Genomic DNA, 15,761 nt, shown 5'->3' on the forward strand with positions numbered 1-15,761 from the left:
ACTTGGTTCCTCTTCAGTTTGCGGGCTTGTGCAATCCCTTCTCCCCAGCCCCTGCGGTAACAGCCAAAAGGGAGAAACCTCAGGGTTCATGCAACTTCAGGGGGGCAATTTAGACACACAAAGAGGGCACGGACTCTGCGCCTTTGCAGGGAGTGGATGTGTTATCAGGCAGCGCAGAGGCCCCAGCAAAGGGGTCCTGCAGATATGTTATTTAGGAGCTAGCTGACCACAGGGATCCCCTCTGCCCTTGGAATGGCGGAAAAGTCAAGGTCCTATTGCACCGGGTCCTGCCCACATGCACAGCAAGGAACGGTCCCCACCCCAAAGTGCTCGCAATCGAAACAGACAGGACAGACATAGGATTCTTATCCGCATTTTACACATGGGGACTGAGACCCCGAGTGGGACTGTCCCAAGGAGAGCCGGGGGCTGCCAGGAATTGAACCCTGAGCCCAGGTGGGGAGGGCTGCTTTAGGCCTATTTTCTAGTGGACAGCCCCTGGGACGGAGAGAGGCCGGGTTGAGTTTCAAGACAACCCTGGTTGTGTGTCAAGTGAGCCTGGCCCAGTGTATGGGTGGAAAACAACCTCTCTAAGCACTTGGAGGGAGGGACTGTCTCTTCCTGCATGTCTGTACAGCGCCTAGCGCAACAAGGCCCTGAGCTCTCTGGCTGCTGCTGTAATACAAATAAATAATGATTAAAAAGCATGTGACTATGGGAGGCCACATTGCCTAGTAGTTAGGGTCCTAGTCTGGGGCACAAGATGCCTGAGTTCTTGTTTGACCTCAGCTACTTACCTGCTGTGTGAGCTTTGCCAAGTCATTTCCCTTCTCTATGCCTCAGTTTCCCCATCTGTAAAATTAAGATCATAGGCCCAGTGCCTCAAAGGTATTTAGGCACCTAACTCGCATTGGGAGTTAGGTGCCTAAATACTTCTCAGGATCTAGGCCCTGGTACTTATGCCCCTCTGAGATGCTAGAACAGACCTCTTAAGACTTTCCATAGCACTGCAGTACCACAGCTCAACAATACTGTGCATTTCCCCCCCAAACTCAGGGGAGACTTGGTGGGTTTGGCTCAGTTTTACTTTAAAAAAAAAAAAAAACCCACTCCAAACAAAATGTAGGGGCTGGGATAAAAATGGGGAATAAGACCACAGGGATCAAAACTAGGGAGACAAGATTGCCATGGACCCCAGCCAGCCACACCCATGGAGCTTCCAAGAGATCTAGTCAGTGGGTGACTTCTGCACGTGTCAGCTGGAAGTGGACAGTCATCCTGCCAGCTTCACCTCCCCAGCACCAAACCTTCTACAGTCAGAACTTGGCCTCAAGCGTGATGCAGGACAGAGTCCGGCTCGCTCTGCCAGAGCTGCACACAGGCTGCAAGCTAAGGGGAGGAGCCCTGTATTTGCACACATGATAAAGTGTGCACCTGGGAATCGGGGACCTCAGAGAGCAGGTGGGAGGGGTACAAAGAGGCCGGTTTTACACAGATGCTCTCCTGGCTCTTACAGTGGAAGAATTTTATGTTTGGCCCCCAGGACAAACCTGAGATCCAAATTTCAAATCCTCCCCAAGAAGATCAGACCCAGAATTTTATTTCCATGAGAGAGATCAGGGACTGGTGTGAATTTAGATTCCCTGTTCAAATGCACCTGCAGATCTGACAGCTTGGCTCAACTCATTAGAGAGATAAGGGCCAGCTGTGAAATTTGGCTCCAGATTCCAACCCCACCCATTGATGTAAGGGTTTGGTCCAGCCCATTCTAGCGATAAGGGTCAGCTGTGAGATTTGGATCCTGATTCGAAACTCACATGCAGATCCAGGTGTTTGGATCAGCCCACTATAGAGACAGGAGAAGTGTGCAAAGGATTTTCCTGCCAGTGTTTAGGAAGGGGTTTGCGATTTGGAGCGCTGATCCTATCTCTGCTAATTGGATTCAAATTCATCCAGTGTTCTTAGGCCTGTAAAAGTGGAGTAATTCAGGCTCCTGCTCTGGACTTAAGGCTTGAATCTTTCACCATATGGATTTCCCAACCCTAGTAGTGGTTTTAGATTCACCATCTTTGCTTCCTGAGACAGTTTCTTAAAGGAAACCGTTGTGCTGAGGGGGGAAAAAAAAGCCCAGACTTTCCTGGCACCCAAAATTTCTCTCTTCTCCCGCGGCCGCCACTTCCCCTGGGTTCACACAATATCCAGCCAGCAGGGTCATAAACTAGATCCAGGCGCTCAGTAGAGCATCTTGGCTCAGCTTCCCGCTGGCAGAGACACCACTGCTTAGTACGCGCTCAGCCAAAGCGGTTTGTTTAGGTGCTATAAACGCACCCACAGCCAAGTCGGATTGCAGTCTGCGGGGCCACCCCGGTGCCGGTGGGGACAGAACTCAGGTCTGCCGGTTTTTGCAGGCCGCTGAGCAGTTCTGATTCCCTCCAGTAGAGGCCAGGGGTGCCACATACAAACGCACCCTCCATTCCTCAAACCTTAAGTGGTTTTAGTTCCCAAGGAGCCACCGGCACCTGCTAAGGGCTGTCCTCTGGGGGAGGAAACTAAAGCGCCCCCAAGCAGCCCTGGGGAGATGGGTGGCTACTGGGGGACAGGAGAGCTCTCACAGTGGTGGAGGCGGGGACGGACCTTAGCATTGCAAGCCAAGGTGGGGCTGTGATTTGTAGCTGGGCACTGTTGTAGGTGCAGTCTTCAATGGGGGAGAGAGCGGACATCCAGTAGCCTTATAATGCTTATGTCACGGGAGCAGCTGGATGCCCCTGCTGAGGTTAGGGCCCCACTGTCCGTGGTGCTCTGTATAACCCTAGCGAGTACAGTGCCTGCCCCAGAGGGCTTGCAGTCTAAATTGACAGGAGTGGGAGAGGAAATAAAGGCCTTGCCTTGCCCCAGGGCACTTGGCAGGCGAAGGGTAGAGGGGTAAACACCCAGTCAGCACAGGGGAGGGTCCAGCAGAAAAACTTGGAAGAGTCTGTCTACCGCCAGGTTGTCGGCTGAGCCCCAGTGCTGGCTAGTAATCACCTGAGAGCCATCGGCACCTGACTTACCCTGGGCCATTGTCTCTTCGTGGCCATCGTCCCTCCAGGAGGAAAAGAAGCAGCCAAAGCAGGGACTGCTACCCTGGGGACGTCAAATGGGGCCCAGCTGGGACCACCCAGAGCATTAGCCACCCAACCCTGTTGTAGGGGCAGTAGGATCCAGGTCGTGCCTCCCTTCTCCACCACGTGGCTTTGAGGGGAGGAAAACGGAGAGGAGGGAGCCAGGGACTCCAGACAGCTGGAGCAGAAGCAGGCCTAGCAGGGGCCCATCGACCATTCGGAGAACTTGCTGCAGTTTTGATCAGACTTCATGTGCTCTCTGCTGATTACTACTAAAACGTCAACGTTTTCCGGGTGAAACTTGCCTTATTTCAGCACCTCTTTGGGTGCGCCCGCCAGCCGTGGCCAGTTTGGGGCCCCAACTCTCTGTTTGTGGCCGAACTCGCCTCTCTCGGTGCAGTCCCACCGGTAGAAGGCCCTGGTGGATGCAGCGTTACCTGTCGTGGCAAAAACAACCCTCCAGGAGCAGAGCCACAATGCTCCATCCCTCTGACAACGACTGCTTGGGTCCCAGGGAGCAGAAGTTAAAATTGCCTGCGTGTTTTTGAAAGGCCTTTCTCCCTGCTAGCCCATGGGTCGGCGTAAAGCTACAGCTGCCTGGCCCAGGAAAGAAATCCTGGCCCTCCTCGGCCTGTGGGGGGAAGGGGCAGTGCAAACAGCGGTGTAATAAACACAGGATGAAAGACATAAAGCCAGACGCTGCAGAGGGCATGCAGCAACCGGGGCACAACTGGAATGAGCAGCAATGCCTGGTGCAAGGGAAGGAACTCGGGCAGTCCTTCCAGAAAGCAAGGGAGAGCCCCAAAAAACCTGAGACCTCACCCTCCAGCCTTGCTGCCTCTGTACGGAGCTCGTGGTTGCACTTGCTGGGGACCCCCGGCAGCTGCCAGTGACAAAACTCGCTGAGGAGGGCTGCATGGAGGATGCAGACCCTCTTTGAGAGCCAGCCGGCCCTGGCCCAGAGGAGGAACCCACTGAGGAAGGACAAGGGAGCTCAGGGAGCTATTTTCTTTCCTGGCTTTTTAAAATAAAAAACAGCAAAAACTTTCTTTATGGGCCCCGAACATTAATCTCCCCTCTTATCCCTCTTGCCCTCCTCCAAATGGTGGCCAAAAGTGGAAACAAGGAATGGCCTTTCGAACTGGCCAGTTTATTTGAACGAGATGCACTGGCAGTCAGGCTAAAAAAAACCCAACCCAAGAGAGAGCCAGGGTTGTAAGAAAGCCGGAAGCCATTCTGAAGTGCCCCTCACCCAGCTTGTCCTAGAATTTAAGGCCAGAAGGGAGCACCAGATCATCTAGCAGAATCTCCTGTGTTATCACAGGCCACCAGCATCCACCCAGCTACCTGCCCACACACTAAACCCAACAACAGGAGTTAGACCAAAGTATTACGGCCCACCAGAGACTAGACTATTCCGTGCCCCAGGAAGAGCGACAAGCACCAATGCCCGAGGTCCCTGCAATGGCAGGGAATTGGTTAAGGGAGGTGTACCCAGGTAATCCCAGCAAGTGACCTGCCACTCTGCTCCACGGAGGAAGGTGGGGAAAAAAACGCCAGGTCGCTGCCAATCTGGCCTGGGTGAAAATTCTTTCCTGACCCCACTTATGGTGATCAGTTAGATTCTGAGCATGTGAGCAAGACCCAGCCAGCATCACACAGGGGAGAGAGAAGGCTTGGTTCCACCTCAGAGCCCTGGCCCTCCCCATCTCGTGTCCCACCTCCAGCCGTGGCCACCCCTGATGCTTCAGAGGAAGGAGACCAACCCCCACCCCCCATACATGGGGAAGGGGAATTCCCTTCCTGACCCCTGCAAGTGGCCAACTAAAGCCCTGAAGCATGAGCTTTAGGAACTCAAGTCATAAACCAGAAGGGGACCCCCCAGGGTTGCTGAGCCCTACCCCCCACCATCTCAAGCAAATCCATCATACAGTCACACTCACCAATGTATCCAGCTCTCTCTCAGAACTGATTACGTTGTTTGCCCCCACAACTCCCATTGGGAGGTTGTTCCAGAAACTCCCTTCTCCGATGGTTGGAAAACCTGAATTTGTTCGTGGCCCATTTATACCCATTTGTTCTTGTGCCACCATTGTCCTGTAACAGCAATAGCTCTTCGTTGGCCCTGGTATGTACCTCCCTGATGTATTTATAGAGTGATCACATCCCCTTTCAGCCTTCAATTTGCTATGCTAAACATGCCAAGCTCTTTCTGGCTCCTCTCGTAAGATAGGACCTCCCTCCCGCTCTGTCCCTGATCATGCTAGTAGCTTGTCTCCACATCTGTTTCAGTTTGAATTCATCTTTCTTGAACATAGATGACGAGAACTGTGCACAATATTTCAAACAAGGTCTTACCTGGGCCTTGTACAATGGCATTAATACTTCTCCATCTCTACTGGAAATGCCTTGCCTGATACATCCTAGGATTGCATCTGCCTTTTTCACAGCCACATCTCATTTGCTAGCTCATAGTTGTCCTGTGATCAACTCACCCACCCAGGTCTCTCTCTCTTCTGTTGCTTCCAACCGATGAGCCCCAGTTTGTAGCAGAAATTCTTCTTATTAGACCCTAAGTCTATTAGACCTTGCACTTGGTACTGTTGAATTTCATACCATTGTCTCTCCAGTCTTCAGGGTCATCCAGATCTTCCTGTATAATATTCCGATCCTCCCCTGTATTGACGATGCCTCCCAGCTCTGTATTGGCAATACATGTTAGTAGCACACTCCTACTTTTTATGCCGATGTAAATAATAAAAATATTGAATAGAATTGGTCCCCAGACCGATCCTGGAGGAACTCCTCTAGTCTGACAATTCATCTTTCAGAGCAACTTGTTACTTTCTCCCCTTTTGCCAGTTTCTTATGAAGTTTACAATTCTGATATTAATCCCCCTCTTCTCCACTTTGAAAAATTTCCCATTTGGTATCAAGTCAAATGCTTTACTAAAGGCCAAGTATATTAGATCTGCTGCCTTTCCCTTATCTAAAAAATCAGCTTTTTTCCCAAAGAAGGGAATCAGGTTAGGCTGGCATGATCTACCTTTGATAAACCCAGGTTGTATTCCATCCCCTTTCCTGTTTACCTCCATCTCTTTAATCATTTTTTCCTTTAAAATTTTGTCCCAAAGACTTGGATACTACTGAGGTCAGACTAACAGGTTTGTAGTTGCCTGATTTATTTTTTTCCCCCTTTCTTAAATTTAGGTCTGACATTAGCGATTCTCCAGTCATGTGGTACTACCTGCAAATAGGTAGATTTATTAAGAATCCTTACTATCGGACAAGCAATCTCGTGCTCCAGTTCTGTCAGTATTCTGGGAAGGAAATGATCTGCCTTGCCCTGATTGGAGTTCATTAAGTGCTTTAAGTTTTTCTTTCACCTCAGGAGGTCATTTCAATTTTTGTACACTCATTTCCATAAACTGTCCTGCCTTCATGCCTGTGTTCCATGTTATCATCCTTTTTGAAAACCAAGGCAGAGTATTCATTTTAGTGTTGAGGCCATACCTAGATTATCTTTAATCTCCTTCCCATCCACACTGCCTAGGGCCCAGCCTCAGCCTTCCTTATTCTCTTTATATTTCTATAACTAAAAAACCTCTTCTTATCTCTTTTCATTTCATTGGCAAGCACTAATTCAGCTTGACTTCTAGCAATTCACACGTCATCCCTACATTTTCTAACTCCAAAATGTCACTTTCTTTGCTGATCAATCTTTTCTTCCATTCCCTACAGGCTCTCTGCTTACTCCTAATAACCTTTTTACTGCGGTTCTTCATCCAGCTGGGTCTGGAGAATTTCCCTACCATTTTTGCCCCTCGTGTGGGATGCAAATTTCAGATCCTTTTTGTATAGTTGAAGAAATTCCAAAGCCTGCTCTACATTTCAGCCCTTGAGGTCTTCAGTAGCAGAGCAGGGAATAAACCCTCCATTTCTTGAGTCCCAGCCCAGTATTCTGTCCACTAGGCCACACTGCTTCCCTTACTCATTGCAGGTGGCTTTATGGTCTAAGCATTTTTTTTCAGTTGCCCATGGTTCACATCCCAAAAGGGTCAACTCCTCCCTCCTGTGGAATGGTTTTTTGGATGATTATTGGTATAATAGCTGTGCCTAGAGACCCAAACTGAGATCAGAGCCACGTTGTGCTAGGCCCTGATTATTATCCCTGGGTTCCACACAGAGAAGCTGAGGCCCGGAAAAGGGAAGAGCCTTCCTCAAGGCCATGCAGGGAAACTAGCAAGGTCAGAAATGCAGCCCAGCTCTTCTGAGCCCCAGGCCAGAGCTCAGCAGTGAAGAATATAACGTTCTGATGGTGACTTGCGGGAGAGCTGAGCTTTGCCCTATTTGCTTAACCAAAATTTCCCCTCACCTGCCCCCTCTGTTGTGCATGGTTTTGGCTACCTCACTGCCACCCCAGAGCTGGCTGCATTTCTGACTTTGTACGGATATGATGCAGCACGCTGGGTTCCTTCTCAGCTCCTGTTTCTCCACCCCAGAGCTGGCTGCATTTCTAGCACTGTCCGGATAGGGCTGGTAAAGCATGCTGGGGATGCAAGGAGCCCTGTACTTTCATTTCAGAACAACACCACCACATTTCCCAGGTGAGCTCAGAACGGCGGCTGCGGTCATTGTAAAGAAATCGAAATGCCCCAGTCCCTCCTTCCGTCCTCTCTCCCTGCAGCGGGTAAGACCGAGCAGGCTGTTTTTGCACCATGCTGAGTCAAGGCCGGACCTGCAGGCTGTCAAGTGAAGCTTGCTTAGGAATTTGGAGACACACGGATGTTAAGGAAATGGGATCGAGGGGGAGGCGGGGCGAGAAATAAGTCCTACTAGCTCAGTGAGTCCATCCCTGCCCCGGCAGGTTGCAGGATGCAGGGGAGCCAGGTCTGGGTTGGTGCTCACAAGCTGTCAGGCACTTGGAAGGGATGCAACCTCCTTATTGAACATGTCCAGGCGCTGCTCAAGGTCTCCACTGAGCCTTATGTTCCTGGAGACTCTCCGAGCAGCGGCAGTGACAGGCGACGCCCAGCAGAAGGTGCTGTTAGGATGCTGGAGAAGGGGAAGGGGAGGGAAAAAAAAAATCCCTTCACATCCCCAGCTCAGCCATCCACCGCCAGCCAGCCGCACTCAGGACAATAACACAGCTGGGGATGCTGAACGGCCACCAGCCGCTTGCCACCTCTCCCACAGCCTGCTGCCTGTGAGCGGAGAGACAGCAAGGGGGGGACTCGCCCAGGGCTGGCGTTTGCCTTTCCCTCCAGAGCTTCGCCTGGATCCGCGCAGGGCTGCGAGCCAGAGGGTGAGGCAGCCGGGGGATTGCAGAGGCTGGGAAAATGGAGTAAGTACCGCTTTTCCCCCTGCTCCGGCCCCGGGCATGTGTTGGAGGCTATGGGGAGACCGGGTGCATCCAGCCATCTGTCTGTCTGTCTAGGTACTTATATAGCCTTCTGCTTATATAGCCTTATATAGCATCTCCCCTCCCCACTAAGCCAACCACCCTGTCCCCCCGCATCCATCCGTCAAAGCCTGCTGAGGTTGGATTCAGGGCTCATCTCCTGCTGACGATGCCCCGGCCTCTTCTCAGGAGCTGGCCTATCGGGGCTGGCTTCTCCCTTCACCTGGATACAACCTCCCCCTTGCCCCTGCTGGTCCTGCCGGCCAAGGTGACAGCTTGTGCTCCACGAGGCCGGGGAGCCAGGGGGCTGCGTGCTGGGGGAGGTGGGGAGCGTGGCGGGATCTTCCTCTCTAACCACGGCCCTGGGCATTTGCGGGTTGGGGAGAAGGAGCGGGAGGGCCTGTCTGACGTGTTGCCACCGGTCGGCGTGATCACGGGTGGGTGGGGGTTGGCGTATGTAAGGGTGCAGATGCCCCCCCCCCCCCGCCCTTGCCTGGATATTTTTGCAGTGACTCAGAAATCCGAGCGTGCTGTGCCTCTCCATAGACAGGGCCTCTGTGGTGTAGCGATGCTGACCTTATTGTTTGCGTATGGACGCAGGGCCCGGAGAACCAGGCTCAGGATCAGGGCCGTGCTGAGTCGGGGGCTGGGCAGTCCCATAGGAGATGTGGGTGCCTGCTGCAAAGAGCTTCGTGTTTAGAAAGACAACAGGTGGAGGGAGGGGGGAGAAGCAGCGAGATCAGGCAATGGAGGGACATGGCTTGGCGGCCCCGAATGGGCCTGGGAATTGTGTTTCCCCCGCAGGACTCCAGCAGCATCGTCCCCTCGGAACCGCTGGCTCCAGGCGTAATCACCTGGGAGGGGACGCAGCGGGCTTGCCGCGGCTCGGTGCGCTCCGGGTAACCGGCCGGAGTGGCTGGTGCTGGTGTGTCTGTTCTAACTAGCACCCACCTCCCCTGCCTCAGCTGCTCAGGTCTCAGCCCTGGGCAGGACGAGCAACAGGGTTTCCTGTGGCAGTGGAGGATCAGTGCCCGGTCTGCCCCCTTCTGCCGTGGTTCACCGTCAGGCGCTGGCAGCCCTTGGCGAGCAGCGCCCAGCTCACCGGTGGAATTCTGCTGGGTTCCTGGCTCCTCCGGGGCGGCCCCTGCCTCAGCACTGGTGACTGACCATCTGGGAGCCAGATGCCAGGTGCTCAACAGGTCCCAGCCGTCTGCTTGCCGTTCGGGTGGCTCCCGCCAGGCCTGCAGCAAGAGGGGGTGTCCCGGGGCTTCCTCTGGCCACCCTCCCTCTGCTGTCAGCCTTTGATTCTTCCCTCGGAGCTATCAAAGGAACCGGGAGGCGGCTCATCTGGTCAGTGGCTGGTGGCGGGGAGGAAAGCTGGATCCTGGGGAGGCATTTGAGATGCATCTCTGAGGCCTGAACACAGATTCTCTGCAGGGGTGGAGGCAGGAGAGCTGGCTGCATGGGGAGCCCCCAGCTACTCCATTCCCAGCCTCTCCCAACAGGAGGCGCTGTGTGGCATGGGGCAGGAGCTCCCAGATTCTCCACTCTCAGCCTCTGCTAGTAGGAGGCACTGTCAGGAGCAGGACAGGTTAATTAGCTGCCGGAGGCGCTCCAAGCTACCCCAGTCTTGACACCTTCTACCAGGAGGCACCTCATGCAGTGGGGCAGGAGCACTAGCTATAGGGAGTTGGCAACATCTGCAGGGCCGCGGAGGTTCACTGCAGGGAGTGGGGTCCGAGCGCTGGATGGCAGGAGTTGATGGTGATTTTAGTCCCAGCCTCCCGGAGCAGGAGTTGCTGCAGGAAATGGCTGGAAGCCAGACTGGGCTGGGGGGAGTGTGTGGACAGACTGTAAACTCTGATACCCATGGATTCCTCAGATCCCAGCCATGCCCGGGCTAAGAATGTCCTGGGAGCATTTCCACGGCCCAAGATCTTGGCGCCAGGCCATAAGCACCTGCAGCTCCAGTTGGCTTTAATGCCTGTTAACGTGAGAGCCCCCTGTTCCAGCTGGCGGAGGAGCGTCAGCCCGCTGAGTAGCCAATGGGCTAGAAGCCCCTGTTTTCGAGGGTTGCTGTGGGCTGGATACCTGACCACAGGAGGCCTCGGCAAATCCAAGCTTGATGCTTTGGGAAAACTCCTTGGCGTGTCTAAAGTGGTTTCTCTTTCAGCAAGAAAAACTAGCACGTAGGCTGCAAAACCCCACCATTGCAGACAGCACCCGTGGTAGGAGGGAGCATTGTCTAGTGGGCTGGATAGCAGGCTCGGAACCAGGATTCCTGAGTTCGATTCCCAGCTTAGGTCAGGGAGTGGGGTCAGTGATTAGAGCAAGGGGCCTGAAATTAGGACTACTGGGTTCTATTTACAGCTTGGGAAGGGCTGTAGGGTCCAGTGGTTAGAACAGGAGACTGGGAACCAACCAGGGCTTCTGGGGCTAAGTTTCTGCCTCAGTTTCCCCACCTGTAAAATGAGGCTAATACAGTCCAGCCTTGTGGCACAGCTATGTAGATTAAGTCAGTAATATTTGTAAAGGGCTGTGAGATCCTGTGATGCTAGAGAAGGATGACAGGGATTAGAATCATAGAACTGGAAGGGACCTCGAGAAGTCATCTAGTCCGGCCCCCTGCACTCAAGGCAGGACTAAGTATTATCTAGACCATCCCTGACAGGTGTTTGTCCAACCTGCTCTTAAAAATCTCCAATGATGGAGATTCCACAACCTCCGTAGGCAATTTATTCCCGTGCTTAACCACTCTGACAGGAAGTTTTTCCTAATGTACAACCTAAACCACCCTTGCTGCAAATTAAGCCCATTGCTTCTTGTCCTATCCTCAGAGGATAAGAAGAACCATTTTTCTCCCTCCTCCTTGTAACAACCTTTTATGTACTTGAAAACTGTTCTCATGTCCCCTCTCAGTCTTCTCTTCTCCAGACTAAACAAACCCAGTTTTTTCAATCTTCCCTCATAGGTCATGTTTTCTAGACCTTTAATCATTTGTGTGGCTCTTCTCTGGACTTTTTCCAATTTGTCCACATCTTTCCTGAAACATGGCGCTCTGAACTGGACACGATACTCCAGTTGAGGCCTAATCAGCGCAAAGTAGAGCGGAAGAATCACTTCTCGTGTCTTGCTTACAACACTCCTGCTAATACAGCCCAGAATGATGTTTGCTTTTTTAGCAACAGCGTTCCCCTGTTGGCTCATATTTAGCTTGTGATCCACTATGACCCCCAGATCCCTTTCCGCGGTGCTCCTTCCTAGGCAGTCATTTCCCATTTTGTATGTGTGCAACTGATTGTTCCTTCCTAAGTGGAGTCCTTTGGAGTACTTTCCTTCCTACATGGAGTACTTTGCATTATTCAGATTAAATTATTATTAAAGCCAACCAGGCTGACTCAGTTGGGTCTTGAGAGTCAACTCGTGCATGATACGCCTGGGTGTACGGAGGACGCTCCTCCAGGCATTATCTGCACACACAGGTGTTGATACATGCCTACACTCAGAGAGACCGGGCCTGACCTCACACCACTGTAACTGTGTCATTGACAGGGGAGTTGCTCCTGGTTTGCATTGCTGTGTGTGAGAGGGGAATCGGGCCTGCGGCAGGAAGGGAGAAATTGCCCTGCTTTTCCTGAGGCAGGAAGGATGGTGGAGTGATTAGTTCCCTGGCTGGGGATATGGGAGAGCTCATTCCCCAGCTCTGCCACAGGCATATTGGGTGACCGTGGGCAAGTCTCTTAGCCTCTCTGTGACTCAGTTCCCCAGCTGTACAATTGGGGCAGTAGCTTCGCTCAACCCCCCAGTGGTGCTGTGAGCATAAATACACACTGGACTGTGAGGGGCTCAGATACTCTGATGACAGGGGTCATGCAAGTGCGTTGATAGATGTTTCCACCTGGGGATGGCTGCCTCTGCAGGTAGATTATAAATGTACCAGCTTCTAGTATCTGAGAGGGAAAGTTACAAGTGGCTGTCTGGAGCTTAGTCTGGCCTTCCTGGGAGCAGGAAAGAGCAGTGGTAACTCCCACTACCCGGTTATCAGCAGGGCTTGAACCTAGAACCCAGAGTCCAGACCTCTACCACATGAGCTAAACGTTAACCTCTCTCTCTTGGCTGGTAGCAATAGCAGGCTCTTATCCTCTGTGTAGGGGATGCATACTTTGCAAGTATGTTATACAGGCATTCGGCTGCTCTCTCTGCTTCTGCCGTTATCCCCAGCGCCCTCCTCTGACAACAGATGCTAGCAGGCTTGAGCCTACTGGAAGTCAGGGGCAAAGCACCCACTGAAGCTAAGAGGAGCACAATCAGCACAGCAATGAGACCTATGTTAGGATGCTCCTGCTTCCTCTCTTGCCCCGTGCCGAGTGCCAGCAGAATTCACATCAGATGCCATGTCTTCCCCATCACTTGGTCTCTAATGGGATCTATTTTGCTTTTCATATTGTGTGGGGCAAAGGACTGCCCTGGCCCATCGGGTACCTGATGCGCCTTCTAAAAACCTGCACAAACTTTAGGCCAAATCTGGAAGTTCTCAACTTTGCAAAACTGCCACTGACTCCAAAAGGAGCCGGGACTTGCGTAGAAATGGAGTCAGCGCTCCCGAACTGACCCACTGCAATGAAAATAGCCTGGCTGGGGTCATTTAAATTCCTAATCAGTTTTGCTCTCTGGCTGTCCTACCCTAATGCAGCACTACAATGTGTGAGCTACAGAGCGTACAGGGGGATGTGTTTGGGGGGGTTGTTTGTCACTTGTGGTCTCTGGATTTATTTATTTTTAATTTGATGGGAATGTTTTCTGGTCTTTTTAAAAAGCAAAACCAAACCTAAATTTGAGGTGACGCAGTTCCCCCTTCCCCGCCGGGCACACACTCGAAAGGGCATGGAGACGCCCATTTCTAAGTTTTGTGCCACTTTACAGGTGGATTCACTGAAAAGCAAAGTTCCACAAAGCACAGTGGTTTGGGGCGAGGTTTTGGACAAAGCCTTTTTTTGGCTTAGAGCCACATGAGGTTTGAGCCCCGCTTCAGCCTGAGGTTCATTCTCAGTTTGAGTAAACCCCAAAACTTGCAGGCAGGTTCCCTTGATGCCTCCATGTTCCATCTGGCTTTGCCACAAAGCTGCACAGACCCAGCCTCCCCACTGTTCCTCACAATCAGGCCCAGGCTTGTTTCTCGAACCATGGAGCACATGGTCTTGGAGCCCTAACGCAAGGAAGCACTTAAGCATTGAAGTCAGTGACATTTAGAATCGTCAAATGTTGGGCTGGAAGGGACTTTCCCATGTGGATCATCAAGAGGTCACCAAGGCCAGTCCCCTGCGCTGTGTCGAGAGCAGGTAAAGCTAGACCATCCCTGACTGGGGTTCCTCCAACCTGTTCTTAAAAGCCTCCAGTGACGGGGATTTCAGCCTCCCTTGGAAGCCTGGTCCAGAGCTTAGCTATCCTCAAAGTTAGAAAGGTTTTCCTCCTATCAATCCTAAATCTCCCCGGCTGCAGACTAAGCCCATTACTTCTCCATCCTACCTTCAGTGGACATGGAGAGCAATTGACTCCTGCCCTCTTTAGAACAGCCCCTGACAGATTGGAGGACTATTCTCAGGTCCCCGCTCAGCCTTCTTGTCTCAAGACTAAACATGCCCGGTTTTGTTAGCTTTCCAGCAGAAGCCTAAAATTAAGCACGTCCTTAAGGGCTTTTTCCTGAATTTGGGGTCTGGATTTGTAGCTGGGGCCTGGGGTTATTCTGGGGACTTTTAGAAGGAAGGTTTCATGCCGGTTTTGTAAAGCCATGGCAGTTGTTTGGGATTTGGGTCCTAGTTTATTTGAACCACAGGGAGGGGTTGGTTAAAATTTTCCATCACTCACTCAAAGGCCTGGAGAGCGCTTCTCAATGCCGTATTTTCTTTCCTCCTCATAGCACCATTTGTGCTGTTAAGTAAATGGAGATTTTATTTTTCCCCCTCTAACTGCTCTGATTTGTCCCCTGCTCCGCCTTTCTGACCTCATCTGCACCGATGCGTCTCGTTAGAATCATATTCCCTGCGCCTTCTCCACTGGTGACTCCAGAGCAGAGAGTCATTTTTTAATATGGGGGAGAGGGGTGCGATTTTTGACGTCGAAGGCTTGGAAACTATGCGGGGAGGTTGTGGTTTTTCAATGGAGTCTAGAGTCTCCTGCACCAGGATCATCCATTGGATCCAAATGGACAAGCCTTTACTGAAGTCAGGGGAGCAATGAACCTCTGGAGAGGTTGTGACCTCTAGCGGGGTCCCCATTTCATGACCCAGTCCTGCTGAGACACAGACAGACAGGTGTAGGAGTTATGCCGAGGACGGATGTGACAACTGGATGGATGGCTTCCCGCCCAGCACACAAGTGGTGGATGGAGGAGGAACTGTGAGAGCTGGATGGGGATCCAGAGCCCGAGCAGAGCAGCAGGGAGATGGGCCAGCCGTGAATTGTATTCAGAGCCCCAGAGGGAGGGGGCCCAGCGGGCAGATCAGCACCTCCTGGCACAGCCCCTGCCTGCCTCTGAACAGAGCCGGTGGCGTATTTTGCATTTCACTCATTTCCAGCCTGTTTTTATTTGAATGTCACATTTGGTGGGTTATTTATTTAATTCATTAACCCAGGCTTTAAGAAGCTGAGTGAAACTGACACTGTCCATCTGATGTGGAGAGGGACTGATCCAACGGTGGGTCCCAGAGTCTGAGGATTTGGGTTCTCGGGGGGGTGGGGGTGGGGAGGGTTGATCCCATCTCCTAACTGGAAATCTTGATCAAGCTAAAGGCTCAGCACTGGGGGTTGCTGTGTTTGTATTACAGTAACACCTAGACCTCACCCCCCAGATGAGACCAGGGCCTTTGTCATGCCAGGCATTGTACGTACCGTGGGAGTCAGTCCCTGCCCCCCAGGGTTTACAGGACTCAACTGACAAAGGGTGGGAGGAGAAAGGCAGGCAGAGGAGCTAGGGTGCCTCACCCCAGGTCACGTAGCAGCAGGGGCACATTTAGGAATAGAACCTGGTTCTCCAGATTCCCAGCCCAGTGCTCTGGCCCTTAGCCCACGCGGCCTCTCCAGGCGCTAGCTTTGGATAACTGGGTAGGAGTTTGGACCCAAGCTGCTTCCAGGGGAAGCTGTAAACCCCCCGCCACGGACAAGTCCCCGTCCCTCCAGATGGACGTTTCTCCCTCCCCCTGGGAAGTGCGTGGTGGTGGCTCAAGGCATCGGACGGCTCACGGAAGGTTCAGAGTTCATAT

General features: G+C 52.4%; 1 protein-coding gene across 2 annotated transcripts in view; it reads left to right on the top strand.

Moving 5' to 3' along the window:
• Positions 1 to 8,149: 8,149 nt before the first annotated feature.
• The window catches only part of PALM (paralemmin), a 68,628-nt gene continuing 61,016 nt past the window's right edge, over positions 8,150 to 15,761 (top strand). The window contains exon 1 of one of the 2 annotated variants that reach the window (XM_037885868.2): positions 8,150 to 8,445. In XM_037885868.2, coding sequence (XP_037741796.1) covers positions 8,441 to 8,445 — 5 coding nt within the window. In that variant the 5' untranslated portion in view covers positions 8,150 to 8,440. The remainder of the gene's footprint in view (positions 8,446 to 15,761) is intronic. The other variant, XM_037885869.2, reaches the window with a different exon arrangement.

The sequence above is a fragment of the Chelonia mydas genome, chromosome 25 (genome assembly GCF_015237465.2).
Source record: "Chelonia mydas isolate rCheMyd1 chromosome 25, rCheMyd1.pri.v2, whole genome shotgun sequence".
In the NCBI taxonomy this organism is placed as follows: Eukaryota; Metazoa; Chordata; order Testudines; family Cheloniidae; genus Chelonia; species Chelonia mydas.